Source organism: Drosophila tropicalis, unplaced genomic scaffold (assembly GCF_018151085.1).
Source record: "Drosophila tropicalis isolate 14030-0801.00 unplaced genomic scaffold, ASM1815108v1 contig_593, whole genome shotgun sequence".
NCBI lineage: Eukaryota > Metazoa > Arthropoda > Insecta > Diptera > Drosophilidae > Drosophila > Drosophila tropicalis.
The window spans coordinates 16,565,768-16,583,795 of record NW_027173070.1 but is presented as its reverse complement, the minus strand read 5'-3'; the positions used below and the strand labels follow the sequence as shown (position 1 = coordinate 16,583,795).

Here is an 18,028-nt window from a genome sequence, read left to right as displayed (position 1 = left end):
TACTATTTATTTTACAAACTTTTCTTCTTCCTTTTCTCAATGAGAATTTAGCCTTCCCATCTGAAAACGGCGACCTCACCTATAACACAAAAATATTTATCGACTTAAGTTTGTTCAAATTATAAATAGTTGGTTATTGTTATTGTTTTGGGGTATTGGCTCACATCTCTTTTATCGTTTATTGCATCTTCTGTTAATGCTAGTTAATGTGGCGCCAATATATTTGCATATTGATGAATACATATAAACTCATCTGCTTTATTATTGTGAATTTTTCTCTCTCGTGTTTGATTTTTTTTTTTGCGGAATTTCAATGATGAGATTTCTTTTTGTGCAGAAAATCAAAGAAATACGAACTAAAAACTATGTCACTTTAAGGTTTTTAATGCGTTTGTCGATGAATGAGTATACAGGGTGCTCTTTGTTGTTGAAATTTGAAGATTTTAGAATTTAGTTTAGTGCCTAAAGTAATTAGGTAATCATAGCAGATGTAGCCTAATATCAATGCATATTTTCTAATTTATATCGTGTGGCCACTACCTTGTTCAAAAGCCATTAAAAGTTTTATGATTAACCTTACAGCTGTAAGTAATGGTAATGTGACAACTAACTAACGACTTTGAAACACCCCACAACAGTTTAGGCCGAAAATCACTTGTTATATTTACTAGCAATTGACTTTTCTCTATATACCCTTACTTGAGGCCTACGATTACGCGGTATCTCCCTTAAAAGTGAGACAGAAAAATAAACAATTCGACAGTTACATTTGATTTTCCATTTGATAAATATTGTATTCTATTACAATACGAAATCATTACGTATTTTTCATGATAAATCTATTATTTAGACAAATGTTCTGTTTATTATTTTGCCCAGACAATGATGATTTGACGAGTTGAAGTCAAATTTTGTATGTTTTTTGTCTTTTGAGTGCGTGTCAATGTCAAGTGCATTAGACTTGACCCAATTTCGAGGTAAGACTGTTTAATTGCTTTCCACCTCTACTACCTACCCCCCTCCGTCCAATTCATTCGACAGGAAGTTATTTTAAGAAACTTTGACACACATTCCAATGAAGTCCCTCCCCCTTGATCACAAGCTACTTAACCCTAACTTGTCACGAAGAGAAATGCATTTTTAAACAAAAATCGAAAATCAAAAAGAAAAAGAAAAAAAAGCTGCATAAATTAAGAGATAACCAGAGGCAGACAGAAAGAGAGTGAGACAGCGAGAGCGAATAACATAAGGGAAAAGTTCAAAAACCGGTAAATCGCATGTAAAAACAACAAAACCGACAAAAAAAAAAAGTTAAAATCATCATTGAAGTCATTAATTAAATTTATCTTACCCGCCCTCTCCTTCTGTGTCTCTCTCTCTCTCTTTCCCTCACTCATTCACTCCTCACCCATTCACATCTGTGTATAACTGTAAAAGTATTGGCAGCAGACACTTGAATTTTTTGGGCCTGGCCAATACAGTCGCTTGTTTTTTTGTGACTTTTGCTCGATTTCTGCTTCAATAAATATATAATACATACTTGAAGTGCATAGAAAAATGCATCTCATCTAAGTTTGTTGTTGCCCCCAAATGTGTGTTCAAGGCCCTATTATTTTGGCCTAATTGTAGACAATTGTTATAAACTTACCTTCCCCTCAGCCTTCTCTTTTCCCTTAATTGTTTGGCATAAATCTTTTGGCATTAACTCAGTAATCTCAGGCCACAAAATCTGTGTGTAATTTCTTTTTATTTATTTGCAATGCAATAAATTGCCTTCTCTCCCCCCTGGCTTCTTCCCTTATTTTCTCTTCTCCTAAATAACTGTTAACATGAAATGGTTGCTGCTTTCTTTCCCAAGGATGCTTCATACTTCAATTTTTAATTTTTCTGAGAAGCATCTTTGCTTAAATTTTGGTTGGACCTGTTGTTGTTTTTGCTCTTTTGGTCATTGCACAATTTAAGCTGAATCTTAAGTTGATGACGCGTTGACTTTTTTCTTTATTTGCAATATTGGTTTTAATTTCTCGAGACCCATTTGTGGTAGACAATGTTCGAGATGGTCGCGTGATTAAAGAATCATCGTTTTAATATTACCTCCAAAAGTATAGTTCTCTTATATTTTTGTTAATAAACCATTAAATTTTAATCTTTTTCACATAATGCAGTTACAATTATGTAATTTACTTTCTCCATTGATTATTTCTTGCCCGATTTCTTTATGCCGCCACCAACTAGAGGTCCCTTTTTGCCAGCACTTGCCTTGGCAGCTTCCAGAGCCTTCTCCTGTTGTTTTTGCTTTAGCTTAAATGCCACATCATCTTCATCGAGATCCTTGACTCCTTTTTTGGCCGCTTTCAACGGTTTCTTTTTGCCACCTTCACGTCCCGACATTTTGATTTTAGTTTTGTTGCGATGCTTTTACTTGAACCTCAATAAATATTTTTGTCTATTGAACTGAAATGCTTATACATTTAGAATTTCGCCTGCTAGATTGAATTAGAAAACAAATATGGTTACTTTATATTGATATTTCAGTTTCATAAAATATAGCAAAATCCTTAAGTCTTTATAAGGTGAGAATAAAATTTACTAAAAAACTCATAAAGACGAGTCGTGGCTCATTAATGATTAGAGAACGGAGGCATTAATGACTATATAGTTATTAGATTTACTCCAAAAAGATTCTTTTGAGGGCGGAAATTTTATGAAATAAGTAAACATCTTTCTAAGTTTGAGAGGGTTCAGATCGAACATATGTATCTATACTTAATACACGATTAAAGTTTTTAGTTGCAACGTAAAGTTCTCAGTTAGATCACATCAATTTGTTTTTTTTTTTTTTCCTAAACTAAGTTACTTCCGTATAAAAATTAGTTGTAAATTTATTTGTCCTCTCACTTGTTTAAATTTCGAGACAATGAAACTCACGATGTTCCTTCAGATAATCAATCAAATTTTTAGATTCACCCAAAGGGTTTTTAAATATATCGCTATTATTGTTGCCAGATTTTCCATTTAGTTTCCAGAATATTGGGTGTTAAGAGAACCGTTAACATTTTACGAAATAAACTTAAACCTTTGCCTAAATTACTTGGCTTTTCAGCTATCACGAAACAATTTTCTTTAAGAATGGAAATAAAATTCTGATTCATTTATAAAAGAAACCTCTTCTATTACTTACTTTCATTAACAATCTATTCAGTGTTATATTAAATTTTAGCCTTAATGAGAAAATTAAAATGAATCGATTTTAGGGGAAAAGCAATAAATTATTTTAGTCCAATTTAAACTTGTTTCTCCCATGTTGTTTTACGATAGATTTGATAATATCTGTTATATGAGCCAAGCACCCAACGACCTGCAACATTTTCCGTGTATATGCAGTTCCGTGGCCTGTCATAAAAGAAAATAAAACAAAAAATTTCTTATGCATATTTATGGCTTTCGTTTTGAAATGCATTGCAAAATGCAGCAGACAGCTTTTCCCCCGAAAAAGGGAGTGAGTGGTGGGAGTGGTCAGAGTTCATAGGCAAGTCACTCTCAGTGTGTGTGTGTGTGTGTATTGACCAATCTCCTGAATTTCTCTATCTATTTAGGTCAGAGGGGAGAAGCAGAGGAGTATTAACAGCAGCAGCAGCCAGCGCATTGAACCTCCAATGACGTCAATGGCTGCGAATTCCAATATGAAGACGAGGTTAAATGTTGATTTTAATTCAAGTGAATTTCAGTTTGGTTTTTGTTAAAAGGGGGGAAATACCTGGACAGCTGTTTTTGTTTTCAGTTTGGTTATTTTTTTTGTTTGACAACTTCCGTTGATGGTGGGAAAAATAATGGCATTTAAAACGAAAACTATTTGACAATGTGCTAAACGTTTTCGTCATAAATACGCAAATGACCATTATCGGGGCACATAAATCGCTAATAAATATGCCTTGATGTCACACTGTATAGACGGACTAACAATGAGTTCCAAATCGATAGGATCGGAAGTTCTTTTCACAGTTGTAGCGCAATGAACCCGAGTCCATCGGAATCGCAATCGACCGACCAACCAACAGACCAACATTTAATAAACGCAAATAAAAGATATATTCTATAGACACACATATGTAAAAAACGAAAAAGCCACCTACAAACCTCAAATTCCATAAAGAGGTTTCATCGTTTTCCATCAATCCATAAATCACCGCAAGTCAAAAAAAGAATTCAAATTGACAGCAATCAAGTGTTTTCGCTTTTTTTTATTAATAGGTACCCTGTAGATAAATGATAAAAGTGGTACCTATATGTCCCATTAAATTTAAGGTCTAAAAAACTATAATCCATGAAATATTTCATTGATAATCAGTCAGATCAAAAACCTTTAAAGAGAATCTTCTAATAAATTATATCGTGAGCCTTTTTATAGGTTTCTATGCTCAATCGACATTGGTTTATAAACCCAATATTGGCATAAGAGAATTAAAATATTAAAAAAAGAATTACTTAAGTTAATATGTATTAACAAAAACAAGAAAAAATTAAATACATACAGTTGCGAGCAAAAAAATAGTAGCGCAAAACACTTGCCGATATTTATTACTATAACTTGCAAGATAATATTCCGATCTGTGTAAAACCTTTATGTACCGTTATCAGCAATGTCTAACACTTATCCATTACAATTTAACTTCACTTGGAGACTTAACTTTTTTGCTACTTAATTTTTAAGCTTAATTGCCAAATTTAGAGCGAGCAAAATAATAGTAGTGAAGGATCTTTCCTTGCAGGAAACTAAAACTATTGCTAGAAGGTTGGTTTTTTTTTGCTTTATTTGATGTGTTAAATGTCTCGGTAGAAGATTCATTAAAGTATTCCAATTCGCAGACTTAAATGGGCCGGGGTACGCATATGTCTTTTAAGAAGACTATTCAGATCAGAAACCTTATGGATAAGGCCAAAACTTACATAGAAGTCTGTCAAATTTTTAATTACTCCCTAAATGCAGCTCCAAATGCATTAAAATTTAAAAAAATATCAGAAAGACGTGGCCGAAAGCTTTAAATCTCGCCCGAATTAGAAAAAAAAATAGTACGAGGCTCAAGGCTAAAGTGCCGGCCAGTGTTTGGACAGTGCGGTGAGAGTTACCTCAAAATAACTTGAACGGTCGCAGCCCTCGGAAAAATCCGCTTCTCCCACAGAAGACCATAAACGAATGGATTGAATGCTCAAAATTTCACATAAAATGGCCTGTGGAGAAATGGCGCAACATACTGTGGTCAGATGAGTCCAAAATTGTGATGTTTGGACAGAGGGGATCTAGGCCGTATATTCGTCGACAGAAAAACACGGAGTACAGTCCACAGTACACCACAAAGACTATTAAACATGGCAGATGAAGTGTGTTGGTGTCAGGCTGTTTTCCCTAATACGGTGTTGGTCCTATATGCTGCATAGAAGGCATAATGTGTACGTTAAAATTATTGAGGAAGTAAAGGTACAACATGACGACGAGAAAATATCACTTTGTTGGGTATTTCAACAAGACAATAACCAGAAACTCACAAGGAAAGTGGCAAAAGCTCGTATCGACAATGCTAGAGTAGATTTAATGAAGTGGCCCGCACAGTCGCCCGATCTGAGCCCGATTGAAAATTTGTAGTGCGACGTTAAGAAGGGAGTAGATGCTGCACAGCCAACCACTAAAAGAGGTCCTTAGACTGCTATAGAGCGTACATGAAAGGCCATAACACCAGAAAAGTGTTAGAAAATGATAGATTCAATGCCGCGTCGCTGCGCAGCCGAATTGGGGAACAATGGACATGCCACTAATTATTAATAGGTTGATATTAACTTGGTCTTTATTTTAAAACTATTTCCCTGGAATAAAACCCTATACTATGATATCTTGAGCTCTTTAAAATATGTGCTACTATTATTTTGCTCGCCTCAATTTGGAACTATTGACACCAAATCTTCATTATTTTCGAAATATCAAAATGGAGTGGTTTTTTATTGTTTATAATATAATTAATAACAGATCGAATAAGAAATTTGCATACCAAGAAGTTTCAGTCTTGCCTCGATAACATAACTTTCTATGATATTTATAAAAGGGGTGAAGCCACTACTTTTTTTTTCGAAAGCTTATACTTCAAACGGGGTATCTTATAGTCGTTTTTCGATTCGAATTTCGAATATATTAAATAAATTTTTCGTATGTTTGCAATTGAAATGCGAAACTCATGCAACTTAAAATTGCAAATTGAAATAATGAAACAATTGCGATTCTATTGTGATTATTGATTTTGTTTTCATGATAGTGTTATATAGACGACAACGTCGATGAGAGTTGATATGTGTATTTATATAACTATTTTGTTTTTCGTTTTCTACAGTTTGATATCGATTTAAAGCTTCATCTTCCGATCCGATCCGGAAGACGACATCAGACACACACACATAGCTCTGGCTGTGAAATTGTCGCAGCGAAATGAGTTTCATTCTGATGTGATGTTTGTGTGATTTTATTTTTTTGTTTGGCAAATTTCAATGTCAGTGAGCAACTAATTCATTGTATGCATATTAATTTTTCCTTTTTTTTTTTTTTATCAGAGTGTGTTTAATTTAATAATTTAATCGTAAATCGTTGGAAGCTAGTGCAAAATGGAAAAAATTGAAATTTTGCCGAAAATAGCTTATGATCTTCTAGGTAGGTTTTTCCCTTCTAGAGAAACTATTAAATCAAAGCAAACATAAAAGTCACCTATATTTTTTTTAGCGTTTGACATTGTTAGGACTTATAAGGGAATGTTGTGCAAGTCACAATTTTAACATTTGGACATCACTTCTTTTAAGCTTACAATTAGTAGGAAATATAAGAAAAATGTTTACAAAATGTTTAAAAATGTTTAGACTTATGTATTTTGAAAGATTGCCTAGATTACGACCTTCTTAAAGGCTCTTGTATGGTAAGCTTCGCCATTTACTGCTATATCGTGGTAATTCTCAACTTGTTTTAGCTTTGAAGATACGACTAAGCTCGGAGTTGTCTTCTAATCTGTGAAGAAATTGTTGGTTGTCACCTTTTCCTGCTGTTATTGAAATAAATTTCTTCAAAATATTTAAATGATTTTAGACAAATTTTCCAGTGTAACTAATTGTTTCCTCTAGTAGACTTACTTAAACTAGTTGGGAATTATAATTCAACCTATGAACCTATGTACAAGAAAATTAAAAATTTTAATATAGGGCCTTAAATTTCAATTACTTGCAAACTAATTGCTCTTTGTTGATCTTTAAAAAATAGCCAAAAAGATGTTAAAAGACCTTTTAAAACCCAAAACTTTTGGAAATTTTTAGAATCAATTGATTTTATGTGGACACGTGACATAATAAATTGCTATATAAATAACAACATTTGGAACTTACCCAAAAAAATATTTTTATTATTATTTGTCTTCTAAATAACTCACTAAATTGAGTTTGCTGTTTAATTTTGTAGACTATACAGAAAAAAAAAAACAAATTCAAATCAAGTTTTATTTATTATGTTGTTTTGCGGTACTTTTTTCGTTTTTAATATAAAGTGCATTAAGAAAATAATTGTTGAATTTGGTTTCGGTTGTTGTCAGTTGAAAATGCTATTGAACATGAAGTGTGGATGACAGCAGAGAAGAGAGTCATTGAACCCCTCTCTCTTGTATTGTTATCAACAAAATCATCATACTGTACGAATATATATATATATTATTATTATATTGTTTTATTGGGTTATGCATAAATGTTTATCTGAACTTTTTATTTTGTTTTGTCGAATCGTTTCAATTCATGTTGCGTTGTTGTCGTGACACATTATTGACAACAACAACAGCAAGCGAAATGTGTGTTCAATATTCAATAGAAGACAATTGTTTAAATAATTTGTCAGCAACAGCAGCAGAAGATACAAATTGTATACATATTTATGTACTTACCCAGAGCATTGCTCTTGCAGAAGGCCAAAAATCGAGCATTATTATTTAGACATCATTAATAAATAAATATTTATTTCATTTACCTGGAAAACAAAAAAAAAACACACACACACATTTAACGGTTTGTTGTTAAAACGCTAAATTTTGCACAGGAAGCAAATATAAACAGAATTTTTACGAGCATGAGTTTTTTTTGTTTTACAACAACTAATTAACAAATTAAACGGAAGGCAAACTAATTGAGATATCAAAATTGTCTTTACAGTTAAAATGAGTTAGACTGATGATGTTTGTGGGATGTAGAGGGGTTTAGTAGTAGTAAGCATTAATTTTAACGATATTTGGAACTTGCTTGCCATTTCATTTGCATTAACTTTTAGTGTGCAAGCTAAATATTCCCGATGACCTTTGTCTAAGTGTTAGTGCTACTTATATTCACGAGATGTAACAGTTTTATATTCGACCATTCATTTGTTTATAAAGTTTTAGACCCAATTATGATAGCTAACTTTCTTTTTTGTACAAAATTTTTGTTAGAGAACTAGTCGAATTGACTTGTAATCAGTAATCTTATTTTTGTTTAGATCTAGTATTAATTCTCTATCTAACATTCTAAAAAATTAAATAATATTTGTTCATGTAAATAGTTGCATAAGATTATTAAAACTTAGTCTGAAATCGATTCCTTAGAACTCTTTATTAAAGAATATCCCAAAAGACGTAAATTTATGATAATCTTTAAAAAATATAATAATAAATATTAAAACTCAGGGTGAGGCAGTAGTAGGATCACCAAAATATCTCTTAAATGAGCAAATACAAAGAGGAAATTTTACACCAGAGTTAATCTTTTAAGTTTGAACAATAAGGTTTGCCAGCATCTCGAAAGTCCTTTAACCATGAAGTAACGTCAACTTTTGTAGCAAAGTGAAATCAAATCATACTTATATTCTAATTTGTTAGATAATTAATAATTCTAAATGAAGTCTTCTTTAGTAATTTGATAGTAAAGAGGTAAATTTTCGATGAATCTTTATGATAACTCCAGAAGTTTGTAAGTAATGCCAACTACTGGATTCTTTGCCGAGTCTTCCATTTCCTATACATATAATGTTTACATGCCTTTACGATTTTGTTTAACATTAGATACATTTCATACAAAATGTTTATAATCTGTTTTCTTTTTCTTTCTACTTTCAGGTAAGTTATCACTAAACACAGTCTAATGGAAAATATTCTTAACTTGGAATTTACTTTTAATGATGGTAATATGATAGGCTATTTTAAGCAATTCTGGGCTGGGATGCAATTCTCTGCAATCCTCCCCTTCTTGGCTATAAACAATACTTTACAGAAACCATAAATTTTCAGCTGAAACGTAGAGCTGTTGTTGTAGTTGTTGTGTTGGCTTAGTGGTTTATTAATATTCCTTAGACACAGAGGAAAAATCTGCATACTTTTAGTTGTTGTAGTATTTATTATTATTCCCCATTCCTTAATCAATTATACATATGTTTGTATGTATGTATGTGCGAGTTCAATAGCGTTCAGAAGAAGTCATGCGATGACAATATTAGCGGCAATGTTGATTGTTTTGATGGCATTTAAAACTTTTATTTATAAACAAATTAATAATACAACTTTTGACATTTTGTTAACAGCTAATTATACATATATTGCAAGTTGATTTGATCTTTGCAATTAACGCACTTTATGAAATGACTAATTACTTCTCGTCGTTGTTGTTGTTGTTGTTGTTGTCATCGCCATGTAAACTCATTTGTCTTTAAAGAGCCATTTGCTCTCTTTAAATCAATCGTAAGAGAAATATCTCTCACTCTTAACTGAGAGATCAGCTGTTGGTTATAATGGTTTCTGGAAGCCAAGCGTTAACCAATATTATAAGAGACTACAAGTTAACTTGTTGCTGCAGAAGACCGAAGACCCGAAACGAAGCGAAGCTTGGCTCAAATGGCATACACACACACACACGTACACATAGAGTGAACTGAAGTGTCTGTCTGTGTGTGTGTGTGTGTGTTAGCGTTTAAAACCTTTCTATAAAAATTTCATAAACGTATCAGTTGTCTGCGAAACGGTGTACTAAACAGACGTCTAAACGGAAGACGACGACTTCGACGAAAATAATACTAATAAAAAAAAAAATTAAATAAAAAACGACGGGGGAACGGCTCAAAACGGTTTCGTATGTAATGCGCGTGTGTATACTATATATATATATATATCTGTCTATCGATATATACAGAGTAGAGGAAATCAAATTGAATCAATTTGTAAAAGCCTTAGACAGCTTAGCTTGAAACTCGGCTAAGCGCATGCGCCCAGCTTTATTATACATCGATATCCGATCAAACCGATCTAGCACAAAGTGTTACCCTTTGTTCAACTCAAAAGCCAAGTGCATTGTGACAGTGTTTTTTATAGTGTTTCATAAAGAATAGAAAAGAAATTCTAACCAAAAAAAAAAATAAAAGTTGATATGGATCAGCAGCAGCAGCATTAGCGCCCATTTCTCATCAATAAGACAAGTAACAAAAAGGTACACAAACTTTTTTTTTTTTTTCCAAAGTAGCGGCAACTGCGTGATGATGATTCGTGTTGCCGCCGCTTTTTGTTTTTATTATTCAAGTGAGTTTTTGGCGCAGAACTTTCTATTTTCTTGACGTTTTTTTTTTTGCTATTGTGTGTTGGTTTTGGCTTTTTAGAATTTCAATCAAAAAATCAAAAAGTTTCTGGCTCGAATACATAATATTATACAAGAAAACAAATTTCATAAGACCAAGGGCCAAGACAAAGAAATGTAACAAAGAGAAGCTAAAGTAGAAGGAGAAGAAGTGGGAGTGGAAGTTGGTGTGGAATTGAGGAATTTCATTCTCTCATTTCCCTACAAACATTTCATGCATATTAAAAACACGTTTTGCAACATTTACCGTTGCTTTTTAGAATCCAGCAACAAATTATATAAGTCCTACTCAATCCATATATTTCCTTTTATCATTAACTATGTGCTAAAATGCATTTACCACAAATATATGAATAAAAGAGACTATGAACTTTAGTTGGTTGCATTTGGTTTAAACTTTAGCCACTTTTTGCCAATGACTTCTCTTCAGTTTCAGCTGTTTCTTCAAACCAAAACCCCTACAACCATATCGCATTATATATAGACTTACGTGACTTGAACATTGCATTATTTAGCGCATTTTACTGAAATGATCTATGCATTAATAAATGTGAGTTAATTTTTTTTATTCGTTTTGTTTAATTGAGAACTTTTTGCTAGAATAATAGTCTGTCTTATCGTGGCTAAAACTCTCAGTTTTTGTATGGTCTTTACTTTTGATTTGGCCCTAGCTATGGTTATTACTTGGCTTTGTCTCTCTCTCTTACTCAGTTTGTTTCTCTGCTGGCCCCCATGGCCGTAAATTTCCTGTTGAACGCCCCACATGAGTCATATGGGTACCACAAGCAGCAGAAAAAAAAAAAAAACGATAAAGATACAGCTATATGTATGTACATACTTATATGCATATATATATATATATGTATATATTTGTATAGTTCACTTGAAAACACATGAAAATTGCTTTTTAAAAACTCTAAAGAGAAAAAAGCGAGAGGGCAAAAACAACAACAACAAAAAAAAAGCGAGTCAGCTCTTAACTCATTGTACTTTTTCGCATAGCTTTTATTATATTACAAGTTTTGTTCGAATGATACAGAAAGAACTGAAAATAAAAAGAATATGAATTCGTTCAATGGTTATTGAGTTGAATGGGCCAAACTTCCTGTTGATCCAAAGAACATTCATATGAATAATATTCTTAATGTGTGCGTCAGTAGAGTCAGGAAAAGCTGAAAAGGTTTTTTCTCCCCTTTTTTTTGGCGTCATCCGGTCATCATCAGTTTTTCAGCTTTTTACAGCTCAATCACCCCGGAATTGTAAGCATTATCTTGACACGAACGTCTTCTGTGATATATATTTTAGTTTTTGACGTCTGCTTCACAATATAAGAAAAATAAACCAGATATAAGAAAAATAGTTATATTATTTTTTAGTGATCTTTAAAAGGACTACAAGGAAAAAGTAACAATAAAAATAAAAAAACTGTAAAAATTTTCGTAAATTTTTAAATTATTGTTTTCGACTTTTTGCTAGGTTGGAAATTTCCATAATTCAACATATGTTCAGACAGAGTTGCCTTCAGTAAAAAGTTAATGAATAAGTTCAGCACAATTTTGAGATTCAAGTCATTGAAATTCTCTTACCCAAAATATGTAAAATTTTGCTTTAAGTTTGCCGAATCATTTAGCTTGCTTTAAAAATAGTTATTATTTAATTTTAGAAATATGCAACCATTCGACTTAAAATATTGATTTCTATTTATCAAACAAACCTCTTAGACAAACGTAAATCATAATTCAATAAATTTCAAACTAATTTCAATTGGCACCTTCTGAAATTTCTCAGAATATCTTGGGTTTTTTTTTCGCTTATAATTTTGAACTTGTGGGAATTTCCTGTGGCTAGAGTTTGTTGGAATGATGAGTGATTGCACTTCTTGGAAAACTCTTCTCAATTTAATTTTAAAAAAAATTTTATCTTTCTTATGCTTTGTCTTGCCAAAAACGTTTCGTTTCGCTTATTTCATGCCAAACAGCAAGCAACAAAAATAAAAACAGGTTGTATACATTTTTCACAATTCCTTTTTAGCCATCGCTTTCGATTTTTAGTTCCTCATTGTAATGTGGAATACCACTAGCTCAAAAAAGAAAAAAAAAAATGAAAATGGGAAAAAATGAGTCGAAATAATCATTTTTGTTGTTTCAGGCTCATTAAACAATGTTTTTTCTGGTCTCTGTTTTTTGGTTTGGTTTAGCTGGGTTTGTGTCGCTTTTAAAGCTACCAAATTTAGTCGGTGCTCTGGTTACCATTGTGCAATGACCTAAATCATGGGCAACTCAACAAAATCAAAGCCAAAATACATTTAGAGGGGGTTTTTTTTCTCTCCTTTGTTAATTTGCACATAAATAGAGTTGGCTTGAACAAAAAAACAAAAAATAAGCAAAATAAAGTAAGAAAAACTGTTTCGTGGTCAGCTTTTATATGACCTGCGAGCGGCGGCTCTATAGGGAAAAAGGAGGGTATATCAAAATAAGCGAAACTTTAAAAGGGTAGCCAGTTGTTATGGGAAATATTTTGTCCCTTAAAATTCGTGAAATTTCAAACCTTTTTGTTTCAATATCTTCATCTCGAATTTCTATAGTTTAGGTTTTTTAGGAGTTTAAAAATATACTTTGGTATATTTCAGTTTCACTTCGGCAATCGTCTTTAGGGCAACTTCTTTATTTATCCGATGTGTAATAAATGAGTATAGACATGTTCTATATGTTATATAGAATTCTTTTAAATAAAAGAAGTTGATATTGTGTCCCTCCTAAGAAAGAGTAACACAAAGTCGTCTCTACTACTTTAAGTTGCGTTTGTTTAAACTATTTCTTTTATGCGGAGAAAGTACCAAGTTGAAAATTTAGTCTCTTTCCCTATTTCTCTTTCATTCTCCTCCCTCTCTGCCTGTTTCTCTCTTTTTCTATCTCTATTTGACTAATTAGTTGATTATTATTGATATGAGAAAGGCGTGGTTAGTTTTGTCTTTGATTTTGATGTCTTTTGTTGTTTCATAATGCCAGCAGCCCAAACTGTGGGCTGTGGCCACAAGCAACTTTTGCTTGGCAACAATGTTGCATAGAGTCAGTTCAGAGTTTGAGCCTTGGCAACAAACATTCAAACAACAGACGTTGACAATAGCAACAAAAAAAACAATCAACAACCGCAAAAAGAGTTTATACAAACATGCACAGGTCTATATACATACATAGATGTGTATACATACGACAAAAAAAAAAAAAAAAAAACCGGTTCAAATTGGGTCGTAGTACTTTTGAGTGCAATTGTTACCTTTACTACTCCAATCGCTGCTGCTGCGACTACTACTACAACTCGTGTAGTTGGCCTGAGCTCTCTAAGCTGAGCGTCTCATTATGGTCGTGATTATTATGTTGGTCTTGTTCAATTTTCTTGGCACGCGCTAAGCAAAAAGCCAAAAAAAAAAAGCAACACAACACCTACACATAAATGTGCATGCAGCAGCACATTCAATACATTTCGAGTTGGTCGATAAATTGTTTTGTAATTCAATTTGATTATTACCTTAGGTCAGAGCTACTGCTTGGCCTAGCTGGTGGCGTGTGGAGACCCTTTGAGTGACACTGTCAAGCAAAGACCTTCCCTCTGGCTAACCTTGTTGGTTCTAATGCCAAACATTGGCATTAATATTATCATTAGCATTCACATGGACAAAGAGAAAAAACCTAGAAACAAATTGGGTATTAAACAACGATTAGCCATTCCCTCCTTCCCAAATCGAATTTTGCATGCTCATAGCCATCTTACTAACGGTATACATATACACATTAATACATACACATATGTATATGTATGACTGATCTCCGAGATCACAAGACTTCACTGACAAGTTCTTTACCCGTTGCACCTTATCAAATTTGTTGTTTATCTCACATTGGGTGGGCCAAAGGGGGCGGCTGGTTGGCTTGTGTTTCTTTCTGGTTCAACAGGTTTTTCATTATTTTTTTTCGTTTTTTTTTTTTTTTTTTTTTTTTTTTTGTTTTATGTTTTGTTATTGTTTGGCATAGCAGCTGTTTTCTTTGTTTGAAATTTATGTAAATTAATGTCTAGATATTAACTACCTTAAAGCGAGAGAGTGAGAGAGAGAAAGAGAGATAAGCAAAATATCTTAGAGTTAATTTAAACTTTGAACCAAATGCAAATGAGCTAAGGAAAAGTCTATAAAAAAAACATGAATTTATATACATATATAATATGTAATTATATACCAGCTGAAGGTTTTTTTTCGAATTTTTTAGTATACTTATATATTTTTGATTACTCATTATGCTGGCAATCGACCAAAAGATTAGAATATGTTTTTTGTTTAGTGTAGTATTTAAATTATTACTGCAATTTTGATATTTTGTAAAAATACTCTATTTTGATCTTTTTACAAAATCACTAAACAATAATATCGAATTGTAACATTCGATAACAATATAGTAGAACTAGCTAACGATAACTTATCTTTATAAAAGTGTTTTCAATTTTAAAAACTCTATTTCATTTATAGAATTTTAATTTCTTTTATTTTTTAGTATTGGGAAAACTTGTCAGTTTCGTTTTCATTATCTATGATAGTTTATTTGATATGGTAGTGTTAGACTTTAAATTTAGTGTTTTTTTTATGACTCAATTACGTTTATGTTTTTCACATTTAACAAGTTATTTTATTGTCTTCGTTTTAAATGCCATATGAGTTACAAATTTAAAAACATTATCATTAGCTGAGTAAATTTGTTCATTTAGGTTACGTCCCATTTATAATTATTGGTAAATTTTGATCCTAATTTTCATAGATCATGTACTTGGACATCAATTTTAATATATATTCATATTAATTTTTCAAAACAAAGCTTTCTTTAAGTTTATAGACGAAACTGTTTAGTTTACTTAATATTCTATGAAAAATTTCATTCACAAAGTGTTTATAATTTTTGGTGGAGCAAGGTTTGCAAAAACCGCTAAAGATACGATCTTGAACTTTTACTTTTCACGACCAAATGATGAGTCATTAACTCACCAATGTTTGCATAAGATTTTGCTGTTGAACAATTTTCAATAATATTTATTGCTTTTAAAAGAAACTGTGACGCGATGCCTTGATGCAGTTTTTTTTTCTTTCGTTAATTTTGTCGTTTATTTTATTATATGTATATCTACGTATGTGTATGTGTATAATTTTTGTTGCTTTTCCATGGCCTGACATTGACATTTGCTGATGTTAACCATTTATTGTCTCTGTCTATTCTATACCTCACTCTTTCTTTTGCACTCAGTGACTAGTCATTGTTTCTAGAAGAAGATTTTTGTCTGCTCTACAGGATGTTTACTACTACCTACCTAAGCATTTTGTCTCAAGTGTATGATGGAGGTGGCTGTTGGCCTCCTTTGTCGGCTTACCCATAGACCATAACCCCATGCTAAGCCATTTATGGGCAGCATTCGTAAGCCTTGAATTGTATTTTTTTTCTGTTTTTCTCATTTCTGTTGACTTTTACATTGAAAGTACCAAGTTGGCGTTGCTTCAGTTCAATGGTCAGCAAATTGCCTAGAAGCCACCTTCAACTTCAACTATTGGTGTACACTCGATGTGTACTCTAAACACACATGTTGTTTGGGGTCAATGTATATATCTCGGACACCTATGACATAATTGTTACCAATTGCTGTCAAACAGCTGACAAATTAACAATGAAATTTTCCATAATTTGTCTCTTAATAAAACAATACACAAAAAACACAAAAAAAAACGTAGCGACAACCATAAAACTTGTTTGTTCAGCTGTCAAAATATACAAAAACAAAATGAATCTGCTGTTGTGCTTCTGTTTCATTTTAATAGATAGATAACTAACACCTGGCACCCATGGGGGCATAGGGGTTTCCCTCAATGATAATGTCATAATATGAGGAAGTTTTAAAGCCGCGGATTAGTTGAATGATCTATAGACATACTAACTTGGGACTGGATCGTAAATCCCAATAAATGTTAAAAGTCTGGGGACTACAGTGAAGTTTTTTATTCCAATCTCGAGAAAATTTAATATCTGTTTGAACGTGAGTCAGGTATTCGACAAAGTTGTGGCTAAAGATTAAGGACAATCTATTAAAAGTTTTGGACTATATTTAAAAATAGTGTAAAAGTTGGAAAGTTAATATAGTAAACAATAAAATATTAATCATATTAAGAACGAACTAATTTGGAATAAGATTAATAAGTGAAAAACAGGATATATAAAATTTAGAATCCTTATGCTGATCGAACGAGGAGTGAAGTGAACAAATGAGTTGACTCACGACGAAAAAAAAAAAAGTAACGATGTTTAGTGGAATGAGCAATATATACCCAACACTACTAAACACACACACACAAAGCTTTGATTAGTTGTCATGCTAGTACCAGTTAGTACGAATATCGGTTATAAAGATATCACCTGGTGTTCCCATGATTATCGGTAAAAGTCGCATAGACTGTGGGTTTATTTTAGACTAAACTCTTTACGGTGAAATGTCATTCCTTCAACACAAAATTCACACAAGAAAAGAGAAGGAGGCGATTGGATTTTTACTTTTATACCAAAAGAACTTATAAAGTACGCCGGTCTTATTCAAATTCCTAAAAACATTATCTGCAGGTCCTTTATTTGTATGATTGGCTTGGTTGAGATTCAGTAATTTTGTCTATTAAGGACCTTCTACTGATTCTCTACTCATATAGAATCATACGTTTGTTTATATGATGAATATTGTTAGAAGTCAGTTATCGAAAAAGTTAGTTCAGTCGTTTTCTCTTAATCAAACCTTAATCTAGTCTGCGTTTCATTAACTTTGATTCCCTTAGCCGAAAATACATGTGTGCTCAACAAGATTCGATAGTTTGCAAGATAATATAATGCAATAACATTCTACTGATGGTAGTCATTTTATCATTCCTGCACATGTCAAATGCAAAATAAACAAAAAACTAACCAAATCAATTTTGGATAAGATTAAGTTCATTTAAATGTACGACATGCGCTGAACATTTCAAATGATTTCGATACCAATTTGAATTTGCAATTTTGCACATGTTTTTGTGTAACAAAAACAAAAGAAGAGAAGAATTCTCAGGGTCAATAGAATTTGTTACTCTCATTAGATATGATATGATCTATCCAAAATATGTAAATTTACATATATGAATAATTTTAAAAATATAACTGACGCAATCTTCTTGCTGGAAGAACCGGAATTAAATTCCAGCCAACACAAACCAAAACTGTCAAGGAATTATAGAAAGCCAAAAACGAAAACTCACATTGGATTCACTTGTAGTGTAATCGATAGAGATGATTCATGTTGTAGCATTTTCTGCTTTCAG

The 18,028-nt window shown here is 32.3% G+C and overlaps 1 protein-coding gene across 1 annotated transcript; it reads right to left on the bottom strand.

The window, feature by feature from the left end:
• Positions 1 to 2,118: 2,118 nt before the first annotated feature.
• On the bottom strand, positions 2,119 to 2,474 carry LOC137577724 (translation machinery-associated protein 7 homolog). Its single transcript, XM_068291269.1, has one exon. It carries the CDS (start codon positions 2,389 to 2,391, stop codon positions 2,197 to 2,199), a length of 195 nt encoding a protein of 64 aa, XP_068147370.1. The 5' UTR covers positions 2,392 to 2,474; the 3' UTR covers positions 2,119 to 2,196.
• Between the last annotated feature and the right edge of the window lie 15,554 nt (positions 2,475 to 18,028).

Coding starts and splice junctions, on each gene's coding strand:
- LOC137577724 (XM_068291269.1), bottom strand. CDS start 2,391: ATGTCGGGACGTGAAGGTGGCAAAAAGAAACCGTTGAAAGCGGCCAAA.